The sequence below is a fragment of the Callospermophilus lateralis genome, chromosome 1 (genome assembly GCF_048772815.1).
Source record: "Callospermophilus lateralis isolate mCalLat2 chromosome 1, mCalLat2.hap1, whole genome shotgun sequence".
In the NCBI taxonomy this organism is placed as follows: domain Eukaryota; kingdom Metazoa; phylum Chordata; class Mammalia; order Rodentia; family Sciuridae; genus Callospermophilus; species Callospermophilus lateralis.
The window spans coordinates 103,131,605-103,145,309 of NC_135305.1; the positions used below are offsets into that span (position 1 = coordinate 103,131,605).

The 13,705-nt window shown below is 36.2% G+C and overlaps 1 protein-coding gene across 1 annotated transcript in view; it reads left to right on the forward strand.

The window, feature by feature from the left end:
• Abca13 (ATP binding cassette subfamily A member 13) overlaps nt 1–12,379 on the forward strand; it is a 427,810-nt gene extending 415,431 nt beyond the window's left edge. The window contains exons 60-62 of the mRNA XM_076864534.2: nt 10,134–10,239; nt 11,480–11,617; nt 12,284–12,379. Coding sequence (XP_076720649.2) covers nt 10,134–10,239; nt 11,480–11,617; nt 12,284–12,379 — 340 coding nt within the window. The remainder of the gene's footprint in view (nt 1–10,133; nt 10,240–11,479; nt 11,618–12,283) is intronic.
• The last annotated feature ends 1,326 nt before the right edge of the window (nt 12,380–13,705 follow it).

The following is a 13,705-nucleotide window of genomic DNA, read 5'->3' on the forward strand; positions in this document are numbered from 1 at the left end:
CTAGCTATTGTGAATTGTGCTGCTGTGAACATAGATGTGGCAGTATCCCTGGAGTACGCTCTTTTAAGGTCTTCAGGGAATAGTCCGGGAAGGGCAATAGCTGGGTCAAATGGTGGTTCCATTCCCAGCTTTCCCAGGAATCTCCATACTGCTTTCCAAATTGGCCACACCAATTTGCAGTCCCACCAGCAATGTACAAGTGAACCCTTTTCCCCACATCCTCGCCAGCACTTGTTGTTGTTTGACTTCCTAATGGCTGCCAATCTTACTGGAGTGAGATGGTATCTTAGGGTGGTTTTGATTTGCATTTCTCTGACTGCTAGAGATGGTGAGCATTTTTTCATGTACTTGTTGATTGATTGTATGTCCTCCTCTGAGAAGTGTCTGTTTAGGTCCTTGGCCCATTTGTTGATTGGGTTATTTGTTATCTTATTGTCTAATTTTTTGAGTTCTTTGTATACTCTGGATATTAGGGCTCTATCTGAAGTGTGAGGAGTAAAAATTTGTTCCCATGATGTAGGCTCCCTATTTACCTCTCTTATTGTTTCTCTTGCTGTGAAAAAACTTTTTAGTGTAAGTAAGTCCCATTTGTTGATTCTTGCTATTAACTCTTCTGCTATGGGTGTCCTATTAAGGAATTTGGAGCCCGACCCCACAATATGTAGATTGGAGCCAACTTTTTCTTCTATCAGGCGCAGAGTCTCTGATTTGATATCAAGGTCCTTGATCCATTTTGAGTTAACTTTTGTGCATGGTGAGAGGAGGGGGTTCAGTTTCATTTTGTTGTATATGGATTTCCAGTTTTCCCAACACCATTTGTTGAAGATGCTATCCTTCCTCCATTGCATGTTTTTAGCCCCTTTATCAAATATAAGATAGTTGTAACTTTGTGGATTAGTCTCTGTGTCCTCTATTCTGTACCATCGGTCCACCCGCCTGTTTTGATACCAGTACCATGCTGTTTTTGTTACTATTGCTCTGTAATATAGTTTGAAATCTGGTATTACTATACCGCCTGATTCACACTTCCTGCTTAGAATTGCTTTTGCTATTCTGGGTCTTTTATTTTTCCATATGAATTTAATGATTGCTTTATGTATTTCTACAAGCAATGCCATTGGGATTTTGATTGGCATTGCATTAAACCTATAGAGAACTTTTGGTAATATCGCCATTTTGATGATGTTAGTTCTGCCTATCCATGATCAGGGTATATTTTTCCATCTTCTAAGATCTTCTTCTACTTCTCTCTTCAGGGTTCTGTAGTTTTCATTGTATAAATCTTTCACCTCTTTTGTTAGGTTGATTCCCAAGTATTTTATTTTTTTTGAGGATATTGTGAATGGAGTGTTTTTCCTCATTTCCGTTTCAGAAGTTTTGTCGCTGGTATACAGAAATGCCTTTGATTTATGCATGTTGATTTTATATCCTGCCACTTTGCTGAATTCATTTATTAGTTCTAGTAGTTTTTTTGTAGATCCTTTTGGGTCTGCTAGGTATAGAATCATGCTATCTGCAAATAGTGATAATTTAAGTTCTTCTTTTCCAATTTTTATGCCTTTAATTTCTTTCGTCTGTCTAATTGCTCTGGCCAGTGTTTCGAGAACTATATTGAATAGAAGTGGTGATAGAGGGCATCCCTGTCTTGTTCCAGATTTTAGAGGAAATGCCTTCAATTTTTCTCCATTCAGAATGATGCTAGCCTGAGGCTTAGCATAAATAGCTTTTACAATGTCGAGGTAAGTTCCTGTTATCCCTAGTTTTTCTAATGTTTTGAACATAAAGGGATGCTGTACTTTGTCGAATGCTTTTTCTGCGTCTATCGAGATGATCATATGGTTCTTATCTTTAAGTCTATTGATGTGGTGAATAACATTTATTGATTTCTGTATATTGAACCATCCTTGCATCCCAGGGATGAATCCTACTTGATCATGGTGCACAATTATTTTGATGTGCCTTTGTATCCAATTCGCCAGAATTTTATTGAGGATTTTTGCATCTAGGTTCATCAGAGATATTGGTCTGTAGTTTTCTTTCTTTGAGGTGTCTTTGTCTGGTTTTGGAATCAATGTGATGTTGGCCTCATAGAATGAATTTGGAAGAGCTACCTCTTTTTCTATTTCCTGAAATAACTTGAAAAGTATTGGTATTAATTCTTCTTTAAAGGTTTTGTAAATCTCCGCTGTATACCCATCCGGTCCTGGGCTTTTCTTGGTTGGTAGTCTTTTGATTGCTTCTTCAATTTCATCCATTGATATTGGTCTGTTCAAATTGTGTGTATCCTCCTGACTCAGTCTGGGCAAATCATATGTCTTAAGAAATTTATCGATGTCTTCACTATCTTCTATTTTATTGGAATATAGGTTTTCAAAATAATTTCTAATTGTCTTCTGTGTTTCTGTAGGATCTGTTGTGATATTGCCTTTTTCTTCCCGTATGTTAGTAATTTGAGTTCTCTCTCCTCTTCGTTAGCATGGATAAGGGTCTGTCAATCTTATTTATTTTTTCGAAGAACCAACTTTTAGTTTTGTTAATTTTTTCAATAGTTTCTTTTGTTTCAATTTCATTGATTTCCGCTCTGATTTTAATTATTTCTTGCCTTCTGCTGCATTTGCTGTTGTTTTGCTCTTCCTTTTCTAGGGCTTTGAGATGAAGTGTGAGCTCATTTATTTGTTGGTTTTTCCTTTTTTTGAGGAATGACCTCCAGGCGATGAATTTCCCTCTTAAAACTGCTTTCATTGTGTCCCATAGATTCCGATAAGTTGTGTCTGTATTTTCATTTATCTCTAAGAATTTTTTGATTTCCTCCTTTATGTCTTCTGTAACCCCTTGATCATTCAGTAACATATTGTTCATTTTCCATGTGATATAGGATTTTCCTATCCTTCTTTTATCATTGATTTCCAGTTTCATTCCATTATGATCAGATAAAATGCATGGTATTATCTCCACCCCTTTATATTTACTGAGGGTTGCCCTATGGCATAATATATGGTCTATTTTTGAGAAGGATCCATGTGCTGCTGAGAAAAAAGTATATCCACTTGATGATGGTTGATATATTCTATATATGTCAGTTAAGTCTAGGTTATTGATTGTGATATTGAGTTCTATAGTTTCTTTATTCATCTTTTGTTTGGAGGCTCTTTCCAATGGTGAGAGAGGTGTGTTGAAGTCCCCCATAATTATTGTGTTGTGGTCTATTTGATTCTTGAACTTGGAGAATTTGTTTTATGAACGTCGCAGCACCATTATTTGGTGCATAAATATTGATAATTGTTATATCTTGTTGGTGAATGGTTCCTTTTAACAGTATATAATATCCTTCCTTATCCCTTTGTATTAACTTAGTCTTGAAGTTGATTTTGAGGATGGCCACCCCTGCTTGCTTGCGAGGACTGTGTACGTGGTATATTTTTTCCCAACCTTTCACCTTCAGCCTGTGTATGTCTTTTCCAGTCAGATGTGTCTCCTGGAGGCAGCATATTGTTGGATTTGTTTTTTTAATCCATGTTACCAGCCTATGTCACTTTATTGGAGAGTTTAAACCATTAACGTTTAGGGTTACTATTGATATATGGTTTGTACTTCCAGCCATGTTTGATTATTCATCTCTCTCTCTCTTTTTTTTTAATTTAGTTTGTTTCTCCATGATTAGCTTTCCCCCCTCCGTCTGTCTTTACTGAGGTACTTCCCACTGTTGGCTTTGTTATTGTTTTTCATTTCTTCCTCATGTAGTGTTTTGCTAAAGATGCTTTGCAATGCTGGTTTTCTGGCTGCAAATTCTTTTAGCTTTTGTTTATCATGAAAGATTTTTATTTCGTTGTCGTACCTGAAGTTTAATTTTGCTGGATACAGAATTCTTGTTTGGCATCCATTGTCTCTCAGTGTTTGAAATACATTGTTCCAGGATCTTCTCGCTTTCAGCGTCTGTGATGAAAAATCAGTTGTTAACATTATTGGTATACCCCTGAATGTAATCTGCCTCCTTGCTCTTTTAGCTTTTAATATTTTCTCTTTGTTCTGTATATTGGATATCTTCATAACAATGTGTCTTGGCGTTGGTCTACTGTGATTTTATATGCTCGGTGTCCTGTATGCATCTACAATTTGTATATCTGTTTCCTTTTTTATTTCTGGAAAGTTTTCTGTAATTATTTCATGTAGCAGGTTACTCATTCCCTTGGTTTGAATCTCTATACCTTCCTCTATCCCGATGACTCTTAAATTTGGTTTTTTTATGTTATCACATATCTCTTGGATGTTTCTCTCGTGATTTTTAACCAGCCTATCTGAGTTGGCTAGACTCTTTTCAAGATGATATATTTTGTCTTCATTATCTGACGTTCTGGCTTCTACTTGCTCTACTCTATTAGTAATACTCTCATTTGAGTTTTTAATTTGGTTTATAATTTCCTTCATTTCTAAGATTATTGTTTGATTCTTTTTTATAATCTCTATCTCCTGATAAAGATGCTTAACTTCTTTATCTGTTTATGTAATTCATTCTCAATGTGTTCTTTTGCTGCTTGAATTTGCTGTCTCGTATCCTCTTTAAGGTTCCATTCCATCAATCTAAGGTATTCCTTGAGTTCTTTATTTGACCATTTTTCTGATGACTCTATATCCTCCTGAATATTTAGGCTGTCCTGCATTGTTTGTACTCCTTTCCTTCCTTGCTTTTTCATGCTGCTCTTGTTGCTTCTTGTTCTGTTTGACTGCTGAGTTACTGTTTACTCCTATAAATTTATTTGATGCTTGGGAGGAAAGGTATTAGAAGGGAAGGGAAGAAGTCACCAAAGAGAATGAGAGTAAGCAGGTAGAATTCAAGGAAAGGGGAATAAGAGAATTGAAAAGAAATGAAAAGACAGAAGAAAAGAAGAAAGAGAAAAAAGAAAATTAAAAATAATTAAAAATAATAATAGTAATAATAAAAATGAAAATTAATATTAAAAAATAAAATAAAGTAAAATGAATTAAAATTTTTTTTTAAAACAACAACAACAACAATAACAACAAAAATTTAATAAATGCAGTCTTAGAGTTCGATTCACTATTCTTCCAGTAGGTGGAGCTGTGCCCACCGGGCCAAGCTTCTCCTCTCAGTAGGTGGGAGCCAGTCACTGTGCAGCCCCTCTTCCTCCCAGACTGGGCGGGTCTCCAATCCTGAGTGCCTAGGGCCTTCTCTTGTGTCTAGTCACTTCCCCACTTTCCCTCGAGCTAGGCCCCGCTCACTGGTGACGCTCACCACAATACTGGCTACACGCCAGGTCTGCTGCTCCTGTGAGCCCTGTTTTCATGAACGCCTGGGCACATTCTCCCTGTTTGCCATTCCCTTGGACCCTAAGTTTGTAGAGCTTGGGGCTGAGAACCCCCAGCGAATTTGCTTGCCCTCTGGTAGCCACGCCCCCAGAAGCTGGTGCAAGAGACCTCAGTTGTCAGCACTGGTGGTAGCGGTAGCCGGGAGTTCCGTGCTGCGGGTACCGTGCCACTCCTGATTCCTCCGTGCGGGCAGGGCTGTTCAAAGAGTGGGGCCCGTTTGCCGTGTGGGCGAGGCCTTTCACAGAGCCTGGTGGGCGGGAGCTGTTCACACGAGCGGGCGGGGGGGGGGGGTGTCGTTCGGCGGCGGCCGGCGGGACTGTGCCCCTGCTCCGCATTGCCAAGATTCACTCGTCTGGGACAAACTGACCCCTCCAATAGACTTACTAATTCCCGGCAGGTCTCCTTTCAGCAGAATTTTGCTAGAAGTTTCTCAGCAGGTCGCATGTAGGTGTATTAATGGGTCTCTCTGATCCCGTTACTGCGGAGGCATTGAAAGTGATGCCTCCTCGCCGGCGCCATGTTGGGTCCCCCTAAATAAATGATTTTAAAATCAGAAATTATAATGCTATTGTTGAGTATAGCACATCAACATGTCTGATTTCTTCTTTTATGAACCATGTCCATTTCTTTTTAAATTTCTTATTTGTTTTAGTTACACATGACAGTGGAATGCATTTATGCACTTTGATACATCATACATAGATGGAATATAATTTCTCATTTTTTTCAAGTGTACATGTTATAAAATTGCATTGGTCATATGATTTTATAACATGTACACATAAAGTATATACATAAAGTGTATATACCTAAAGTGATAATGTCTGTTTCATTCTACTATCCTTCCTATCCCCATAACCCTTCCCCTCTCCTCCCTTCACTTCCCTCTACTTAATCTAAGGTTGTTCTGTTCTTCTCTAGTACCCCGCCCCAGTTATTGTGAATTAGCATCTGCATATTAGAGAAAGCATTTAGCTTTAGTTTTTGGGGGATTGGCTTATTTCATGTAGCATAATATTCTTCAACTCTGTCCATTTACCAGCAAATGCCATAATTTCAGTCTTCTTTAAATCTGAGTAATATTCCATTGGATATATTATATACATTATATTTATATTATATACAATAAATATATTATATATTCTATATACTATATCATATATTATATAATATATAATTATTATACACATAATATATAAATATATATTATAATGCATATAATAATTATGTATAATATATATGATATAATATTGTGTACTATATATTATATATATCACATTTTCTTTATCCATTCATTTATTGAAGGACACCTAGGTTGGTTCCATAGTTTAGCTATTGTGAATTGAGCTGCTATGAACATTAATATCACTGCACCACTGTAGTATGCTGATTGTATGTGTTCCTTATTTTAGAATTCAGAAGAGGGTAAAGAGATAATCAGCAGTCATACTGACATTCCTCTTTTCTAGATAGCATCCTAGAATTTCATTTGAGTCTGAATTTTTAGGCATACATTTATATACCTGGAATGATACTGAGTCAGTAATTTTCTGTTTTGAACTCTATATTTAATATAACATGATAGGCATTTTTATCATCACCACAAATTCTTTGTAGAGATATTTTTAATGGTTGAGGCTGACATAAACATATTTATCAGTAATCTTTGACTTCTGATTTTGGGGGGAAGTATATTAGTAACTAGAGTTTTAAGCCAAGGAATATAAAGCTTCACTGATTTCTGATATAACTAGACAATTGATTTTTCAAGAATGTCATTTCAGCTGCATTATAAGCTCTTCTCACTGTGGCTTTTGAAGTGTCTGGCTTTTAAAATACGTGTGTGTGTGTGTGTGTGTGTGTGTGTGTGTGTCTGATATTATGCTTCTATGTTTCTCATGCTTCTATTTCAGCCTTTATTATATATAGTACAAGTAATGTTTGTGATATCAAAACATTGTATCATAAAAATTTGTAGATTTTTCCCCTTAAGCACCTTCATCTGCAGTTATTGCTATTTATTCACCTTTATCTAAGCACTGACTGTGCAACTAATGTAGACACATTGAAACATTAGATCAATGTGTGAATACATCAAAAAATGACTCATTGTCTACTTTGAGAGCTTTTACTCTCTGAAAAGTACAGGAATCAAATTCTTCAGGGAATTTAGATCATTGACATGAATATGTAGATTGTAGGCAGAAAGAAAACTGATATAAATTAGATACTTGCATCATAAATGAATTTAATAATCTACAAAGATTACTTTAATGGTTGAATATGCCATGGTTTTATGATTTGATGTCCAAATGTCCTGTTAACTGTTCTGGAGAAATCCTGAGAAATTTGCAACCTATTTCAGGAATATTTTATCTTGATTTCTTTTTTTTTTCCTAAGAACTGTATTATTTTTGTGTAATTTGGATTCTTGATAGTAAAGATTGAAGTGTTTTAGTTCACATGAAACAGTTTTGAATGAATTTTAAATATTATGCATATATGATTATAGAGAATGTTAGAGAATTATTGGGATTTTGCATTAATTTTTCAAAATACATTAAAAAATACACCTATAGGGCCACAACAACTACTAGTACAACTACTTCTTGCTCCCTCTCTCTGTTTCTACCTCTCTCCCTCCCTCTCTCCCCTCACCTCTCTCAGTTCTGGGGCTTGAACCCAGGGCGTTTCACATGTTAGGTGGGAGCTCTACCACTGAGCTACATCCCCAACCCCTACAATTTCTATTAATGGTGAAAAAGAATATGAGTGACTCTCACACTATTGTATTACATGTGGAGCTTCCAACTCATGTTCTATCATTTCATCTGCTTTCATCAAAGTTTCCCAAATGCATTGTGTGCTTCCTCACACCAAATAGAATGTGATTCTATTTTGGCAATTTCCTGCCCAGAAACTAAATATTAAAACTTATTTATTTACATATTTATGCAGTGCCAAATGTCCTTCCAAATGATTCACAAGGATTAATTCCTTCTGTCTTCTAACAACCTTGTCAGGTAGCTACTATTACTAGCTTCATTTTCTAGCTGAGGTTACTGAGGTTCGAAAGTTTCCCTGACTTTCTAGGGTCACAAATTTTGCATGTGGTGGAGCTGGATTTAAACCCAGGCTCCTGTGATCCAGCATCCACAGTGCAGATTCTATATTACATCTCATTATCAAGATATTAAGAATCACAAGATCAGAAACACATCTCCAGCCACAAATACTCCACCCAGGAGTCAGTGTTGTACCCAGACACACCATAGTACCCCCCAAGGAGGAGTTGCAAAGCTCCAGCAACTCAGCACTTCATCTTGGGAAGCCCCTTCCGTTTATGAAGCACTGATATATAAACCCACTGTAGAGGCTTTGGAGAAGACAAACAGGATGATCTGTGTTAATTAGCAGCACAGCCTCTGACACTATAGAGCAAAAGAGGAACGGCCACTGAGCACACATCTCATGTACTTGACACAGTTTATTGGCCTCTAAACATTCCTGGAGAGAGATAAATAGATGTTAGGCAGAGGCATTTCTATAGTCTTTCATGTATATTTATCAATGTTCTCAAAAATCTCCCAGCCATTTGTAGACTACAAATCACAATTTTAAAGGTTGGAGATTGTTAAGGCCATGTACAGACCTCAGGGGATGATGACTGACAACATGAAATCAAGATAGAAAATAGGAAAATAGAACCCAGGTAAGGAGCTCTGAGGGTGCCCTTAAGGGTGATCCATTCTCAGTTCCAAACACTGTCTGGGGAATTTGATTTCACTACATAGACTTAAAAAAAAAATAATAAAACTATAATAAGTGCATGGGGTCAACCTTACTTAGAGAAACTTTATGTAAATTCAATACATTTCCCCAGCAATGTTTTGTAAGTAAATGGTTATTGTAAGATTTGGGGCAAGCCATTTTTTTCATTCATTCATTCACTAAATTAATATCTATCAGTGCTAGGTATTGTGCTAGGTAGTAAATGCTGGTACTGTGTCTGATACTTGAAATTAATGTATCAGTGAACAAAACAGAAAAGTCATAATAGTTCTTTCAAGTACTTGTTTATTGAAGAAATCTTTATTCTGATGCTATAATGTGCCCAACATGGTTCTAGGAATCTGGGATGAGGCAGTAGAATAACACAAAAAGATTTTGAAAGCCCCTTACATTCTTAGAGACCACTATTTGAGATCACTCCAGGTATGACTTCAAGACTTCAACCTTGGGTTATTGCTCAGGCACCAGTGGAAATACCATCCTTAGCTCTGCAATGTTAGAATCAGTGCCTGGGTTGAAATTCTATTGGGAGAATTCTTTTACATAATAGACAAAGAAGTGCCTGCATAAATTACTTATGCATTCCCTTTCATCTTCTCTCAGCCACATTCTAATCATTACAGACCTTGAAGCAATAAGGCCAGCAATAATGCTTCTCAGGGCTAGTTCCCAGCTCAGCCTCTGATATCCTCTAACTCAGCACTTTGCTTTCATGGTTTGCATTTTCACCTTCCCTCTTTATTGAGTAGGGGTTGATTCCAGGACTTACTGATTTTTTTCTTAAGTTAAATCAGTGTCTGTGTCAATATAAATGGATGACAGTAAATGTGTAACTGGCTTACAATTAATTTATCTATATTAAATTTTTGAGAATCCAAAATATAGCAACCATTTGGAAGAGTGGCTTTTTTTTCTAACTCTCTATGAAAATGGACTTTGAATTTCCCCATCCTAGGTCAATGTAGAATATATATTTGTCTAATAATAACCATATTTTAATTTTATTCAACTCTCAGGTTTGGCGATGGTTACACTGTCAAAGTTTGGCTGTGTGAGGAAGCAAATCAACCAAGCACTATTTCTGATTGCTTAAAGCTCCATTTTCCAGGAATTCAGTTTAAGGTAGGACTAATATTCTGCATTGTCTTTGTTTTTAATCTGAAAATACCTTCGAAATGCATTTGTATTTTTTTCTGTTTTTATTCTACACTGTCATAATAAACTTACTCCCTGTTATCTTGGCCTCATGTGAATATTTTCCATGCTTTACTACCAAAAGTAGCATGGATAAGCTTATACTGCCTGGCCACTCTGAGGAGTAACACCTGCTTGGTCTCTTGTTGAATTTCACAGAGAAGATTAGAATTATATATTCACCCCTCTAACCAGTGGGCACAACTCTATTGCATAGTTTATTTTGTTCAGGTTTGAAGGTAGCAAAAATTAATTTCTTCCCTATATTTGTAGTAGATTTATATCTGTCGTGATTTCAGTATTATTTCATAAGAAGAACCCCATAATTGAGATCATAATCCTCTTTTAACTTGATATAATTAAGTGTGGTCCCAGGATCATCAGCATTTTGAATATCTGGGAATTATTTAGGTATTCAGAATCTCAGGTTCCAACCTTCTGAATCTGCATTTTAAACAGATGACCAGATGATTTTTATGCACATTAAATTTTTAGAAATACTGTCTACAATTCTTTTGGAAAACTGTAATCCTAAATTATCATCACTTCTAACATGTCCATAAAATATAAGTCTTACCTACTTATTCCAACAACAAGCATTTGGTGGAAGGAAGAAGCCTGCTGTGTAAAACATTACCATTCATGCTCTAGTACCACTCTGAACAGCCCTATAATATAGCTGTCACTGCCTCCCTTGGCATACATGAAAACGGGATCAGAGCGGTTAGATATCAAGCCAAGAGTTGCTCAGCTAGTGGAGAGGGCAACTGAGCTAATAAGCACATGTCCTGAAGTGAAGTTCAGGGTACTTCCAGATACCTCTATTATGCCACATTAACTTCTTCCTTCTGTAATATCTGTAGGCAACTTCTGACTCTTTAAAGAGGTCCTTCCTGTGCTTATGGCAAAGTGGGGGTCAAAGCAGGGGCAGAACAGCAATTCAACCCAAGTGAATGACATTTATCAAATATGCCTCCTGGTAAATTGTCATCAATAAATATTCATTAGAGGCTCACAAAGTGAAGCTAAGTAGCTCATTTGTACTGATGTGTGTGACTTGATAAAAAAAAAAGCACATATCTGAGTATAGTTGGAGATTCAATGCAATGTGATCAATTTTGTTTAATGATTGCCTGTCATATGACACTTTCTATTTTTTGGATCTTAGGGACAGCGCCTTAATTTATTGGAGTATCATGTGCCAAAAAGATGGGGATGCTTGGCCGATTTGCTCAAAGTTCTAGAGGACAATAAGACCTTCTTGAGCATCAAGCATTATTCTATTAATCAGACCACTCTGGACCAGGTATAGTACCTTGAATGAGTCAGCAAGTTGCATTTTGATATGCTCATCAGGCATACCACATCTAGGAAATTTAAAAATTTTGTCAGATTACTTCTCTAGCTCAACATTTCTTTTAATTAACCTTGTCCACTCTTACAAAATTCTAATAAAGATGGTGAGCCTTAGAAGCTTTGTTTTCCATGTGCCCCCCACTGAAGGTGTACATTCCTAGGACTTCAATCTGTTTATAATTACAATGGACATGCAGTAAGTCAAATCATAAACTATTAACCTTCCCTTCCCCACTTTACCCAGTCTCTAAAAGATTAATTGGACCCTACTATAACTGAATGATAACTAACAAAAGGGAAACAAAAAGTGCTTGGTTGACTAAGAGTGCTAGAAATGTAAAACTATATCACAACTTCTTTCTGAAACTACACTTAAGGTATTGAGAATTTCCAGGTAATTCATTAAGCACCCAGAAATATTTATCATTCCCAGAGTTGAATCCTGACTAGATTTGTATGTTTAAGGTAATGAAGGAGAGGATGGCATGGCTATCTGATTGAGAGATTTGGGGGCTGTGTTGGCAGTGTTCTGAGACATTCTCTCCCCTTCTGATAATTGAAATCCAGGGACAGACTGTACTTACAAATAAGCAATTATTTTCATTATTTCTTTCAGGTATTTATTAATTTTGCTACTGAACAGCAACGGATTCCACACTCTACTCTTGATCTTTCCACTGACTGTCACCGCCCATATCATCTCTCTATTTAACCAAAAAGGAATAATCCCTTGACTTTCAATATAATTAATATTCAAGGATCAAACATACATGCACAGCTGAGGGCTGAAAGACATGCTCCAGGCAGTCAAGGAAACTCTCTGTTTATTAATAATCGGCAAACTGAAAGGTCACTTTTTCCATAGACTTTTGGGTTGGTTCCTCCAACACATTTACTCTTTTTCCACATCGGGTGGCCACCAGCTTCTTTGTGACAAAGGCGGAATGAATTAACAGAGCCCAAGCTGAGACACTCTGGGGCTGAAAGGCTGTCCCTGACTGTCCATGCCAAATGTCTCATTTTTCTCTTAAGGAAACTGTGACTTTCCCTCCAAGAACCATTGGGGGGAAAAATTCCTAACTTATTTATATAGGAAATAGTATCAAGGACTGTCTTTTGATTGATGTGGTTACATATTTTAAAATCAAAACTCAATGATTTAAATGCAAACTTTTCCTAAAGCTGTATGGTATATGGCATAAGATGATAAAATTGCCCATTATTTTTATATAAAATATGCTTTAGAAATAGGAGTTGCAGAGCATTTTTGGTGAACCCATAAGCAAAATTAATCAAATTAGTTGCTCTGTGTCATTTATAACAGTTTTACCAGATTGTAATTATATAGGGATATAACAAGAAATAGAATGTGGATTTTTTTCATAATTTGGAAGAATTGTTTCTTTGTTATTATAAGCCAATGATGTTTTCAAAGGGTGGTAGTCCCCATATTAGGTGCATTGGCTTACTCTGGGAGCATTGTAATTCTCAGGCCCAATTTCAGAGCTGATGAACCTCAAATCCTGGGCCTGGAGCCCAGCAATCTGAGTTTGAACAAAGATATCCCACTTTGAGAACAAAGAAGATATCTAGTTTCTTTCTAATTATAAAGGTAAAGTCAATACAGGATGTAGTAATTCAATATTGGTTTTAAAATATATTTTAAATATTTTTTAAAAGATATGTCATTCTCAGAATTTTTATCCTCAAGATGTGGCTTTCAAAACCTCTATTAATATGACAATTTATATCTTAGTAAAGTATATAAAATCAATATATCTGCTACTGAAAATGTTTCCAAGTGAAATATTTTTGAACATTTCTCTAACAGCATTTTTCTAAAACCTCAGTGAAAGACCACATTAATTTTATTATAAAATTTGACCCTATCTGGCACTATCATTGAGTACTAGTAGCTTGTGATAGAAGAAAAAGACATTGTGACATTTGTTTACTACATCGAGATTTAATTAAGTTTGTCTTTCCTGAATATCATTTTGTACTAGACATAATTTTGAACGATAAGGATTAAGCCAAT